At 44.8% G+C, this 14,612-nt stretch overlaps 2 protein-coding genes across 2 annotated transcripts in view; both read right to left on the minus strand.

Annotated features, from left to right (window-relative positions):
• Positions 1-517: 517 nt before the first annotated feature.
• Positions 518-14,612, minus strand: part of LOC311011545 (scavenger receptor cysteine-rich domain-containing protein DMBT1-like) — a 44,174-nt gene continuing 30,079 nt past the window's right edge. The window contains exons 19-26 of the mRNA XM_084006579.1: positions 5,421-5,741; positions 4,835-5,013; positions 4,011-4,269; positions 3,166-3,603; positions 2,601-3,038; positions 2,206-2,411; positions 1,919-2,070; positions 518-937 (exon numbers count right to left, since the gene is read on the minus strand). Of these exons, the coding sequence (XP_083862705.1) occupies positions 658-937; positions 1,919-2,070; positions 2,206-2,411; positions 2,601-3,038; positions 3,166-3,603; positions 4,011-4,269; positions 4,835-5,013; positions 5,421-5,741 (2,273 nt within the window). The 3' untranslated portion in view covers positions 518-657. The remainder of the gene's footprint in view (positions 938-1,918; positions 2,071-2,205; positions 2,412-2,600; positions 3,039-3,165; positions 3,604-4,010; positions 4,270-4,834; positions 5,014-5,420; positions 5,742-14,612) is intronic.
• LOC311010827 (uromodulin) lies at positions 5,975-8,583 on the minus strand (the record flags this gene model as incomplete). Its single annotated transcript, XM_084005471.1, has 5 exons — positions 8,492-8,583; positions 8,033-8,129; positions 7,861-7,952; positions 6,586-7,368; positions 5,975-6,423 (listed from the first exon to the last, which is right to left on the minus strand). Exons 3-5 carry the CDS (start codon positions 7,934-7,936, stop codon positions 5,975-5,977), a joined length of 1,308 nt encoding a protein of 435 aa, XP_083861597.1. The 5' UTR covers positions 7,937-7,952; positions 8,033-8,129; positions 8,492-8,583.

A 14,612-nucleotide genomic window follows, 5' to 3' on the forward strand; every position in this document is an offset into this window, starting at 1 on the left:
TTCCACAGCCACAAAGGCAGTGGAGTGTGGTAGGATTTACTATGCAATGTTACACCAGATTAAAAAAGAAATCATTTATGTTTTAGGAATAAAAAATATCTCAAAAATAATATCACAATATGGAATGTGTTTGTTTTGTTGCTGTATGTTAACAGCTCACTCAGGTGACTTGTTCCCTGAAGATAAATAAGAAAGAGAGAAAAATCATGGTTATTGATTCCATATAGTTAATCATGTTGAGACATCACACAACCTAAACTCATACTCACAAATAATTGGTCCAATGGTGAGGGTATCCAGAGGATGAGTGTTGGAAACAGAGCGATAGGTCCTCCTTGTGCAAGGCTACATGGTGGGAGAGAGAAGGAAAACAATTAAATTTAAAAAGCCACTGTTTGAGCAGCATTGATTATGGATGAATATTATTGATGAATTGAAATGTGTGACTTACCGGAACACAAGAGGAGCCCCTCCGGTCACACAGGCTGAGGCGGCAGTGAAGGTAAACGTCTCTGTATTCATTCTGGAGCAGGAAGAAGAGGGCAGAGAATCGAGCCCGGAGGGACGAGCCGCTCTCAACCACCGACACCTGTCGGCGGTCAGTGGAACACCTGGGAGAGAGGAGGGAGCGGGTCATCAGGACCATTACACATCACTTTACATTAAACTTTTCCTCATCAAGAGGGATACTTTCTTGTTTTGGATGAGAGGGTATTGCGTGGAATCATCAGGGTTTGACGAGTGAGTGGCGTAACAGTCCTCCAGTACAACTGCAAAGCTGGGATCTCTCTCCTCCACAGAGACGCCTACGTACAACGGTGAGCCCACTGGCAGGATGACCAGACCTGCTGGGTGAGTCTCTATGTAGTTGGAGTTGATGAATAGAGACATGGAGGCCTTGGCTTTGGTACCAGAGCTTGAAATGCCCCCTTCCAGCCTGTCGAGAAATAAATACTGATGTCAGGTGGATAGTTATAGGTATATCCTTGCGGTGCCTGATGTTTCCGGTGTTCTTGTGCTGTGTTCTTTAAACCATAGCCAGTGGACGAAGCAACAACTGCAAAAAAGAAAAAAATCCTACAATTCACCATTGGAGACATCCTTTACCTTCATGCTGCTGCCATTAGCCCTTGTCGTTGCAACTGAAATACCAGTTTAGTCTAGTGCAGGTGAGAGTTGGCAATGAAATACCAGTAGACATAATATCCGAATCTGAAGATCTTTTAATGCTGCAGCATGAGCCATCCCCAGTGCGACGCAGGAATGACTGAAGAGTCACAGTTTCTAAGGGCACTTATAATGCAGTTGAATTTACATACAGGTCTGACATCCTGCAGCCCCCCTTCTCCATGTGTCCCCAGGATGTTGTCTTTGATCAAAGGGTCATTGTCTTATTCTGCATCAAAGGGCTTGTTTGGTGACGCCCCTGGTGGCAAATGGTCCTGCAATACGCATTGAGGACAGACAGCCATTTGGCCCACAGAAATACATGATTAAATAGGAATTTCCCTCACACCCTGAACCATCGGATGCCAATTACCACAGAACCATTACGTCAAAACAAAAACAGAAGTGAGAGATAGTCCTCTGAAGTTAAGTTTTACTCAATGAGATTTCTTTTTTTTGCATAAAATCTGTGATTTGTCTTTTAATTAGCTTGTCTGTGTGTGATAATTGTTGTGGTGTTGACGCCACACAGTGGTAGTGCATAGATAACAAAAAAGACACTGTTACAGACAGCAATGTATGCTCACACTAAGATAAACAGTTAAAAGCAATACAAAGACAAGACCCCTTTTAACCAGTTTTATGGTCATTTTTGTGATGGGACGTCATCAGAATCATTTGAAAAAGGCCATAATCACATAATTATACTCAGAGGCACGTTTTTATTTTACAACAATAAAAGGCTACTTACGCCAGGAATGGTCTGACAGCCACATTCAGGCTGGTGTCTGTGGTCAGGGGATATGAGCAGGAGAAGGGAAGATTCACAGGAAGGATGAAGGATGCGTTGTTCATTGGGTAGATAAATAAACTATTCGAGTAGATAGCATGTGTGCCATTGGTCTGCAACACAGAGAATGGTGATTATTATAGTGTGAGAGGATGTGCTATCTGCCAGCAGCAGCATGGTCAAATGGTTAGAGAAAATGTCCTTCAGGTGGAGGACCTGATTCGGATTACATTCAAAAAAGTCTTTACCCTCAATGTGTTTCCACAGGCACCTGCAATGGCCTCCATTTCATACCACACGACATCATCATGCACTCTGACCCAGGAGCAGTTGGGGACTGCCATGTTGCCAGAGAAGGGGTTCAAACCAGAGGCTGTAAAGCCAGCCAGATCCAGCCCCAGGTGGAGTTTATCACGGCCACAGATAAGCTGAGTAGGCTGAGGAGGGCGTGCGACTAGAGGAAGAGGAAGTTCACCAATTAAAAGTGTGAGAAAAATGAGATAAGACTGGAAATAGGCTATGTCAAAACATTTCAAAATATAAAATGACACCTAGATTCACAAATAACACTGGCATCTTCAACATGACCACAGTTATGGGCCCCAAACGCTGGGTGCCTTTAGCTGTAAAAATGTGTATCTACCTTCACAGACGACGCCAGCATCCTCAAGGTGACCACAGTTGTGAGATCCAAAACCTCTGTGGCTGCACTCGCTGAGTTTTAATTCGTTGCCTGTGCACATGACATCATCCAACAAGATGGGCCCTGTGCCCTGTCCGAAGCTTGCAGATTGTGGTGCTGACAGGACCCTGCCACAGCCCAGCTGTCTGCACACCACCTGAGCATCAACCAGGCCCCAGTCGTCGTCACACACCGTCCCCCACACTCCATCATGGTAGACCTCCACTCGGCCAGAGCAGGAGCTGTTTCCTCCATTGGCTAGCCGGACTTGACCCTCAGCTGCTGTGCTGTTGCCTGCTGCTGCTGTGGCAGTGATCCTAGTCGGCTCCTGAATGGTGGAGTACTGAGGTGTTGGAGCAGGTGTGGTTGGTAAGACTGCGCTGTTGAGTTCTGGTTGAACTGAAAGAAAAGACTGTGAACTCACAAGATAACTTGAGCCTGAGCTGCCATGTCCCTAAAGAAAGTCTTGTAGTTAAAAATGAGTAATGACAATTGGAGTGTACTTTTAATATGTGTCAAATTTCACCTTCACAGATGGCACTGGCATCTTCATTGTGACCACAGTTATGGACCCCAAACGCTGGGTATCTGCAGTGCATTATGGATGATTCATTTCCAAAACAACTGACATCGTCCAGCCAGATGGGTCCACTGCCCCGTCCGAAAGCTGCATTTGTCGGTGCTGAACGAGCGGTGCCACAGTCCAGCTGACGACACAACACGTTGGCCTCCTGCAGGTCCCAGCCATCGTCACACACCGTCCCCCACAGTCCACCATGGTAGACCTCCACTCGGCCAGAGCAGGAGCTGTTTATTCCATTGGCTAGCCGGACCTGATCCTCAGCTGCTGTGCTGTTGCCTGCTGCTGCTGTGGCAGTGATGTTAGTCGGCTCCTGACTGGTGGAGTACTGAGGTGTTGGAGCAGGTGTGGTTGGTAAGACTGTGCTGTTGAGTTCTGGTTGAACTGAAAGAAAAGTCTCTGTGAACTCACAAGATAACTAGAGCCTGAGCTTCCATCAGCATTCATGAGGAAAAGCCCCATTTTCTTATATACAGGGTCCATGAAGTTGGAATATTTTGCAAATGTCAGCGGTTGCCAGAGTTGACCAACCTCACTGGTGAACCAGCTAATAGATAAGAGACACAAATTAAAGCTGGATGTCATGAAGACGATGATATCTTTTAAAAAAAAAATACATTTCTGTTTAAAATGACAAAAGCTAAGAGCCTGCAGATAATAAAGAGTAAAACACTTAATTTCATATTTCTCCAGCAGGTGGTTACAAAAATCATCTCAGCTAAATGTAACACCATAGACAACATGTTGGACAGTGACAGGTTATGTCTTTAGCTGGAAAAATGTGTATCTACCTCCACAGACGACGCCAGCGTCCTCATGGTGACCACAGTTGTGAGATCCAAACCCTCTGTGGCTGCACTCGCTGAGTTTTGATTCGTTGCCTGTGCACATGACATCATCCAACAAGATGGGCCCTGTGCCCTGTCCGAAGCTTGCAGCATGTGGTGCTGACAGGACCCTGCCACAGCCCAGCTGTCTGCACACCACCTGAGCATCAACCAGGTCCCAGTCGTCGTCACACACCGTCCCCCACACTCCATCATGGTAGACCTCCACTCGGCCAGAGCAGAAGCTGACGCCTCCATTGGCTAGCCGGAACTGACCCTCAGCTGCTGTGCTGTTGCCTGCTGCTGCTGTGGCAGTGATGTTAGTCGGCTCCTGAGTGGTGGAGTACTGAGGTGTTGGAGCAGGTGTGGTTGGTAAGACTTCGCTGTTGAGGTCTGGTTGAACTGAAAGAAAAGACTGTGAACTCACAAGATAACTTGAGCCTGAGCTGCCATGTCCCTAAAGAAAGTCTTGTAGTTAAAAATGAGTAATGACAATTGGAGTGTACTTTTAATATGTGTCAAATTTCACCTTCACAGATGGCACTGGCATCTTCATTGTGACCACAGTTATGGACCCCAAACGCTGGGTATCTGCAGTGCATTATGGATGATTCATTTCCAAAACAACTGACATCGTCCAGCCAGATGGGTCCACTGCCCCGTCCGAAAGCTGCATTTGTCTGTGCTGAACGAGCGGTGCCACAGTCCAGCTGACGACACAACACGTTGGCCTCCTGCAGGTCCCAGCCATCGTCACACACCGTCCCCCACAGTCCACCATGGTAGACCTCCACTCGGCCAGAGCAGGAGCTGTTTATTCCATTGGCTAGCCGGACCTGATCCTCAGCTGCTGTGCTGTTGCCTGCTGCTGCTGTGGCAGTGATGTTAGTCGGCTCCTGACTGGTGGAGTACTGAGGTGTTGGAGCAGGTGTGGTTGGTAAGACTGTGCTGTTGAGTTCTGGTTGAACTGAAAGAAAAGTCTCTGTGAACTCACAAGATAACTAGAGCCTGAGCTTCCATCAGCATTCATGAGGAAAAGCCCCATTTTCTTATATACAGGGTCCATGAAGTTGGAATATTTTGCAAATGTCAGCGGTTGCCAGAGTTGACCAACCTCACTGGTGAACCAGCTAATAGATAAGAGACACAAATTAAAGCTGGATGTCATGAAGACGATGATATCTTTAAAAAAAAAAATACTTTTCTGTTTAAAATGACAAAAGCTAAGAGCCTGCAGATAATAAAGAGTAAAACACTTAATTTCATATTTCTCCAGCAGGTGGTTACAAAAATCATCTCAGCTAAATGTAACACCATAGACAACATGTTGGACAGTGACAGGTTATGTCTTTAGCTGGAAAAATGTGTATCTACCTCCACAGACGACGCCAGCGTCCTCATGGTGACCACAGTTGTGAGATCCAAACCCTCTGTGGCTGCACTCGCTGAGTTTTGATTCGTTGCCTGTGCACATGACATCATCCAACAAGATGGGCCCTGTGCCCTGTCCGAAGCTTGCAGCATGTGGTGCTGACAGGACCCTGCCACAGCCCAGCTGTCTGCACACCACCTGAGCATCAACCAGGTCCCAGTCGTCGTCACACACCGTCCCCCACACTCCATCATGGTAGACCTCCACTCGGCCAGAGCAGAAGCTGACGCCTCCATTGGCTAGCCGGAACTGACCCTCAGCTGCTGTGCTGATGCCTGCTGCTGCTGTGGCAGTGATGTTAGTCGGCTCCTGAGTGGTGGAGTACTGAGGTGTTGGAGCAGGTGTGGTTGGTAAGACTGCGCTGTTGAGTTCTGGTTGAACTGAAAGAAAAGACTGTGAACTCACAAGATAACTTGAGCCTGAGCTGCCATGTCCCTAAAGAAAGTCTTGTAGATAAAAATGAGTAATGACAATTGGAGTGTACTTTTAATATGTGTCAACTTTCACCTTCACAGATGACGCTGGCATCTTCACTGTGAACACAGTTATGGAGCCCAAACGCTGGGTATCTGCAGTGCGTTATGGATGATTCATTTCCAAGACAACTAACATCGTCTAGCCAGATGGGTCCACTGCCCCGTCCGAAAGCTGCATTTGTCGGTGCTGAACGAGCGGTGCCACAGTCCAGCTGACGACACACCACGTTGGCGTCCTGCAGGTCCCAGCCATCGTCACACACCGTCCCCCACAGTCCACCATGGTAGACCTCCACTCGGCCAGAGCAGGAGCTGTTTACTCCATTGGCTAGCCGGACCTGACCCTCAGCTGCTGTGCTGTTGCCTGCTGCTGCTGTGGCAGTGATGTTAGTCGGCTCCTGAGTGGTGGAGTACTGAGGTGTTGGAGCAGGTGTGGTTGGTAAGACTGCAGGGCCTGTTCCGTTCACCTCTGTTTGCAATAAATACATTACAACAGTGAGATGATTGTTTTTTCATAAATGGACATTCAATTTAAGAAGAGGAGGATAGTTATAGTCTCTTTGCTAGTCTTTACTAGTCTAGATGAGAAAAGTGTTGTCACAGTATGGAGATGTTTTAAATCCAACAATACCTGCACAGTACGCAATGTTGCATGTGGATGGCTTCACAAGTTTGTAGACATAGTAGTTTCCATAGCAGAGCTTGACATGGATTGTGTGTGAGCTAAAATAGCAGCAGCTGCCGGCGAAAGCATTACACACTATGCGATTTACAATATCGCCTGAGTGTGTGGGATGAGGTTCTGTTATCCACATAGTGGCATCGGTTCCACACTTGTATGCGTCTATACACCTCTCTGGAATACGAGCACTGGTTTGCCCCAGAAATAGGCGATACCAGCCCTGCCAGTTGATAGACTGGTCACAGTGGGTCTGATTTGATGTGTTATTCGTTGCACGCCACTCATCATTCAGGACAGTGTAGTGCTCACAAGGGTCAGCACAGTGCATTGACCCATTATTACGGATGCAGTCCATGCCTAAAGGACAATCGGTGTGTCCACAGTTGTACTGGACAATTTGGGAAGAGGGGACCGATCTGGTCCTGGAGGACGGCACCAGGCATTCAAAGGACCCTGGGGTGTTTTGGCAAACCTGAGGTTGGGTACAGGGCGAATCAGGGATAGAGCACTCGTCAGTGTCCACACAGCCCCTGTCTGGTGACCAGTGATAACCTTGGCTGCAGCAAGACGAGTTACTGCAGAGTTTGGTATCGTAACAGGTGAGACCATCGCCAGCAAAACCATCTTTACAGATACAAGAGAGTCCCTGGCTGGTGAACGAGTCGCCTCTTTCTTGTGACTCCATGCAGATTGCTCCATCGTGACATGAATCACAGCTAGAGACAAGTGTCCCTGTAAAAAGTACGAGGACAGTTTTGTATGTGCTGCTGATCATTTTTAGCTTTTCCAAATGTAAGTTGATAATAAACATGCAATCGACATAAATGCTTTCATACTTTGTGTTTAGGCTTCTATGAGTATAATTACACAGAATACAAATGACAAATTTCAGTGTGATATTATCAGAGGTAAGTGTGTGATTTCCATCTATTACCTAAAATCTGGTTAGAATGGAAGTTTTCTGAATTAATATCTAAAAAGGATTTAATCATGTTATATTTTATGTGTGAAATGATGTGCAAGAAGATCTCACTGATGTAATGGTGCAGTCATAAAAAAATGTTTTATCTTAAATCTGCTCAAGGATACATTTCAGGGTATAACTTTCTCTGTTTATAAAAAGGAGAAAATATCCACCACAAAACAATCTTTTTAAATTAGCATTGTTGGTTTTCCTTTTCAAAAGGGAAAGTACAATCATAATGAAGAGATATCAGTGTTTACCTGAAGCGCTTCCTTTAAAAATCTGTAAAATAAGGAGCAACAACAACCCCCCAGGCACCCCCATCATGGACCGCATCCACGACACAAACTTGCTGAAAAAGACAAAAGAGATGTCTTTAAACCATAAAACGAAACATGCTAACATGGATAAAACTCCGTCAGACCTACTTACTTCAGGGAGACTGTGAACGAATGCAGGAGATGGTGAAAAAGTTGAACGTGAAAATTTTCCAGGAAGTGAGAGCATGAGAATTTATAGGCCAGTTTGTCTGTTAGGATCATATAAAGCAATCCTTGATGAAACAGATACACGGGTCATTGAAAGCATGAATTCATATGAGATGAAAAGACTTATTCATTCAAATAAAAGGACATTTTGATAAAATTCAAACAGTACCAGCACACAAACAAAGTTCTGAGTCAATAAATGTTAACGTGCCACCATCGATCTCAGGTCAGTGTTGAACATAATGGAGATCTGTTGGTCTTTGTTTGCACATACCAACGTGTCCCAGCCATCTGTAACCACCTTGTGTCTACAGCCGTGACTGGATATGAGAGAATATCAAGTGTATTCCTGACATTGTAAAAGCAGTTTTGAACAAATAATATTAAATCAAGGTCCACTTACTTATTTTTTTCCCAGAGCTTTTACCCGCATCTCACAGCTTTCATTCACGGCTCTCTCGGCTCACGATAAGTAGGTTGTGCCAGACTCTGCCACGTTTCTGTATTTAACTGTCTGGCTTTGGAAAAGGTTTGATTTTTTTTATCTTTGAAATTTGGAGCAGCTCCCTCACACTACAGGGAACAAACATGGGAAATAGGGTGGATGACCTCTCAATTTTATGTATTGTGTTTTTAATAATGCTATCGCTCCTTAACCTTATTAACTGGAATAAATGTGGCCCATTCCTGTAATTCCTGTCTACTTCAACTTCCTCTTCATGGTGTTAAGGGTAATAGTTGACCCAGTGCTTTGTTCTACAAGACAAGAGAGCTGATAAGTTTTTACTGTACCTGGGTCCGGAGAGTATTTTTACATAACAATTGTGTAAATTACACTTCCCTGATGACTTGTGCATCAATCAATAAAAAATGCTTGCTCAAATAGAAATATTCTGTCACATAGGCAGAAAGATAACTGACAAAGCATTCCATGGCTGTGTTGTTTTTAGGGTGTGCTTGAGAACATTTGTTCAAACACTTTCCCTGATAAGGTGTAAAAAACAAAAGTTGAACAGAACCGTGACTTTGGACTTGTGGGTGTTGTGATCATTTCATGTGTATAGTTGCCATTGTGACTGTTGTAGCGGGCTAACTTCCATACAGAGGGTAAGTCACGCCCCTTTCTGTATGGTAGTCATGGCGAGAGATTAATCTTTTTTGTATCCTGTATGAATTGTGCCATGGATTACACTTGGTGTGTTACATAGAAGATGAAGATGTAGCGTCACTCACTCTAACAACGGGTCTTGCTCATTCAGCTAAAAAAAGTGTCGCTGGATAAAACACATCGGCTAAGATAGCGTTACATTTTTGCATGGAACATAGCTGTTACCTATCAAGCTAGCTAGCTAGCAAGCTAAGCTAACGGCTGTGTTGGTGACGAACATTGCGTGACACTAGAGATGTAGTTCTCTGAGCAGTTCCACCCAAAACTAAATGATACAAAAACAAAATAAAAAAAACTTTAAGTTTAACTTAAAATAATATTTTAGTAGTATGAAATAATTACGGTTAGCTTCAGGGCTCTCAAGTCTCACGCATTGGGCGTGAGACACAGGCATTTCAACCTGTTCACACGCTCACATGCCACATTTACTATTTCTCACGCAGACAAATTACCGGGATAATTGAAAAAAACGCTCTCTTATTTTACGAAAATAGTTCACCGAAATGTGTTTCTGAAAACATTTTAGATGAGAAATAAGCTATGCAGTTGCTGAATCTGTCTTTATTTTTGATGGACAACGGTCGGTTTTAAAGATTTTCGAGTTTGTGGGCGGCTGCGACCCGTCTCTCGAAACTCGCCGCACCACGACGGCATTGCACATCTTCTTATATAGACAATGAATGGGAACATCCCCCTCCGGGTATAAACTCAGAGAGGACGCTGATTAGTTTCCCAGTGGGTCTGGGACTTCCACAACGTACAAAGCAGTAATAGTGTTTATTACGGCCATGAATGATGAAACATTATCTGTGTAAATGCAGCGGGTGCCGGTCGGATTTCTCTCTCACCCCTACTGCAGTACATCCCCGATCCCAAACTGCTCAGCGATTGCTCGCCACCCCCCACTCCGACTCCGCAGCCTCAGCCAAAATCTAACGCTGAACTCAGTTAAAAACTTGAGAGCCCTGCAGCTTTTTTTTGTTGCAATGTGTAAGTTACATGATTACTGTTGTTTTTCTTTGTGAACACTCCAAACAGAGCCGATGGGAGTCCCGACACGACAGTGAACTGAATACAAGAAACTAGACAATGCACATTTCGATTTTTTCACTGGTCGCTGCTAAGGAACCTGTAGGAGCCATATAGTTATTGCGAAACCTTTAGTTAGTCATTTACGGTAATTTATGATCACGTGGTGCGGGGTTGTAGGAAGTAAGGGTTATCAGCTGTTCACCTGCATTGTGTTTGTTGGTATGAATGGAAGGAGAGGGGGTGTTGGGAGGAAGCCTACTTTTTGCTGAGCACTATCCCACACTTTTGTTATTGAGCCATTGCACTATTTTGACTGTTTTCGCTGTATCGTGTACCGTTGAAGACCTGGAACAATAAATTACAAAACTCATATAAGGATTCAGTTCATGATTGACAGCCAGCGTGTCGAGCAACTTTCCCCCGTTCAGCCTCTCGGTGACTAAATCGTTTTTTTTTGTTTGGATCGTCACCACTTTAGAACCTTTCCCAAACATGTAGAGACAGACAGGTAACCAGTCTATCACAGGGCCGACATGTAGAGCCAGACAGGTAACCAGTCTATGACAGGGCCGACATGTAGAGACAGACAGGTAACCAGTCTATCACAGGGCTGACATGTAGAGACAGACAGGTAACCAGTCTATCACAGGGCCGACATGTAGAGACAGACAGGTAACCAGTCTATCACAGGGCCGACATGTAGAGACAGACAGGTAACCAGTCTATCACAGGGCCGACATGTAGAGACAGACAGGTAACCAGTCTATCACAGGGCCGACATGTAGAGACAGACAGGTAACCAGTCTATCACAGGGCTGACATGTAGAGACAGACAGGTAACCAGTCTATCACAGGGCCGACATGTAGAGACAGACAGGTAACCAGTCTATCACAGGGCTGACATGTAGAGACAGACAGGTAACCAGTCTATCACAGGGCCGACATGTAGAGACAGACAGGTAACCAGTCTATCACAGGGCTGACATGTAGAGACAGACAGGTAACCAGTCTATCACAGGGCCGACATGTAGAGACAGACAGGTAACCAGTCTATCACAGGGCCGACATGTAGAGAAAGACAGGTAACCAGTCTATCACAGGGCCGACATGTAGAGACAGACAGGTAACCAGTCTATCACAGGGCCGACATGTAGAGACAGACAGGTAACCAGTCTATCACAGGGCCGACATGTAGAGACAGACAGGTAACCAGTCTTTCACAGGGCCGACATGTAGAGACAGACAGGTAACCAGTCTATCACAGGGCTGACATGTAGAGACAGACAGGTAACCATTCCCTCGACCCCCCCCCCCCCCGCAAAAAATAAATAAAATAAAAAATCCTATAGTTACCTATAGCACTCAGATCGTAGCACTGTTGCTCTTGAAGTACTACTTTACTCAGATGAGGACCTAACACTTGTTCTATTTTTAGCTCTTACTGCATCGGCAATGATACGTCGTGGTTTCTTTGTTTCCTTCTTTTGACAAATGTACTTATTGTAAGTCGCTTTGGACAAAAGCGTCTGCTAAATGACCTAAATGTAAATGTAAATGTAAATGTAAAAGTAAATGTAACCAGTCTATCACAGGGCCGACATGTAGAGACAGACAGGTAACCAGTCTAATAATAATAATAATAAACTTTATTTATATAGCACCTTTCAAAAACAAGTTACAAGGTGCTGTACAATAACAACATAATAAAACCACCTGAGAAATAAAATTGGACTTAAAATGATCAAATCACCCACCCACAACAAAGTAATCATACAATAATGATAAAACAAAATTAAAACAATGGCTAATCGATAAAAGTGAGTTTTAAGAAGAGATTTAAAAGAAGCCACTGAGCTCGCCTGCCTGAGATCGCCGGGCAGGGTGTTCCACAGCTGTGGAGCATGGACAGCAAAGGCCCGGTCACCTTTGGTGACAAGACGGGACCTTGGAACCGTAAGCAGGGCAGCACCGGCGGATCTCAGGCAGCCGTCAGGCTCGTATGGTAAAAGCAAATCACGGATGTAGGCAGGGGCCTCACCATTCAGGGCTTTAAAAACAATTAGTAAAATCTTAAAATCAATTCTAAAACTCACAGGCAGCCAATGGAGAGTGGCAAGGGTTGGAGTTATGTGGTCACTTCTCTTACTACCTGTTAAAAGCCTGGCAGCTGCATTCTGAATAAGTTGCAGTCTACGGATGTTTCCTTTACTGATCCCAGCATACAGAGCGTTGCAGTAATCAAGTCTAGATGATATAAAAGCATGGACAACCTTCTCCAGGTCAGCGGGACAGAGGAAGGAGCGGATCCTCATTAGCTGTCTTAGCTGCCCGAAACAGGATTGTACTACCTTGGTTACTTGTGAGTCAAATGATAGCTGTGAGTCAAAAATGACACCAAGGTTGCAAGCCTCATTCTGGATACAGAGAGTAGAGGGGAGACTGTCGGGAATGGAGGTGCTAGAGCTGGATGGAGTGAAAAGGATTACTTCAGTTTTTGATTCATTTAGCTGGAGAAAGTTGTTTGACATCCATGTCTTTACGTCTGTTAGGCATGAGAGAATGTGGGAAACATCTGAAGAGCCAGGTTTTAGTGGAACATATAACTGGGTGTCATCCGCATATAAATGAAAGTTTATGTTGTGCCTTTGAATGATTCTCCCCAGGGGTAGCATGTAAATAGAAAAAAACAAGGGCCCCAGAATTGACCCCTGGGGGACCCCACAAAACAGGGGAGCATGCGAGGAACAGACATCACCAAGAGTCACAGAGAAGGACCTGTTTGATAAATAAGACTTGAACCAGTCAAGCGCCACACCACTGATGCCGATAAAATGTTCCAGACGGTTTATTAAAATAACATGGTCCACCGTATCAAAGGCAGAGCTGAGGTCAAGTAAAATTAAGACTGAACAGAGCCCTGAATCAGCCGCAAGCAACAGGTCATTTGTGACCTTAATAAGAGCAGTTTCAGTACTGTGCCGTGAGCGAAAGCCTGATTGGAACTTTTCAAACAAGTCATTATTATCTAAAAAGGCGAGCAGCTGTGTAGAGACAACTTTTTCTAAAACCTTTGATAAAAATGGCAACTTGGAGATCGGTCTAAAATTGTTTAAAACTGAGGCATCCAAAGTGGGCCTTTTTAAAAGTGGATAGACCAGGGCATGTTTAAAACAGGATGAAAAAATGCAAGTTGACAGAGATAGGTTAACAATGGCTAAGACATCGGGACCAACCGTCTGAAACACATATTTTAAAAACCAGGTGGGCAAACAGTCTGAGAGGCAGGTGGAAGATCTCGATGCAGTAACTATGCGCTCCAGAGAGGACAAGGAGATTTCATTAAAATTGGTTAAAGGAGAGTGGAGGTAAGAGATTGTGTCAGTTTCTCTAAGAGTGGTGTCAAACTGCTGTCGGATCTGTACAACCTTATTTACAAAATGATGAAGAAATTCCTCACATTTCTCTGGGGAGGGATCAGGAAACTGGCTGGGTGCAGGTTGGGTCACAGAGTGAATGGTTTTAAAAAGTACCCTGGGATTATGGCCCTGACTGGCAAACAAATTTGCAAAATACGAGTTCCTAGCCACTTTGACAGCACGCTGATATGAGGACATGAGACCTTTGAGGGAGATGAGGGAGCCACTGTGCTTGTCCTGTTTCCATTTCCGCTCTGCCTTCCTGCACTGTCTCTTTAAACGCTTGAGATCTTCACTCAACCATGGGCATGAAGAGGTAGTCTTCTTTTTATTTCTTACGGGTGCAATGGAATCTATAATAGTAGTGCAGGAGTTGTTGAAATCACTGACCAGTTTATCTACAGAGAGAGGGGGTTGTAGATGGTTGCCACGCATTGAAGTAAAGGCATGGCAGAAGGTTGGAGCAGAGAGTGAGCTAAGAGGACGAGAGCAGATATATGAGGTGGGTTTAGGGACTGGAGAGAGGTGGGGGATCTGGAAAAGAACTGCATTGTGATCAGAGGCCACAAAGTCAGTCAGAGAAACACCATCCAGACAGAACCCGTGGGAGAGGACAAGATCCAGGGTGTGACCTTTAACATGGCTTGGTTGCTTTACAGATTGAGTCAAACTAAAAGAGTTTATAAGAGTAATAAAATCAGAGGTGAACGAGGAGGCAGATGGACAGCAGACGTGGATATTAAAATCCCCTAAAATCAGAACTCTGCCGTGTTGTGACATAATGAGAGATAACAGATCCGAAAATTCCTGTAAAAAACCAGCAGTGGATTTGGGGGGCCTGTAGATTAAGACACATAAAATTGGGAGTTCATTTTTTAAAAAGAAACTGAGACACTCAAAGCTGGAGA

Source organism: Eutrigla gurnardus, assembly GCF_963514095.1.
Source record: "Eutrigla gurnardus genome assembly, chromosome: 3".
In the NCBI taxonomy this organism is placed as follows: Eukaryota; Metazoa; Chordata; class Actinopteri; order Perciformes; family Triglidae; genus Eutrigla; species Eutrigla gurnardus.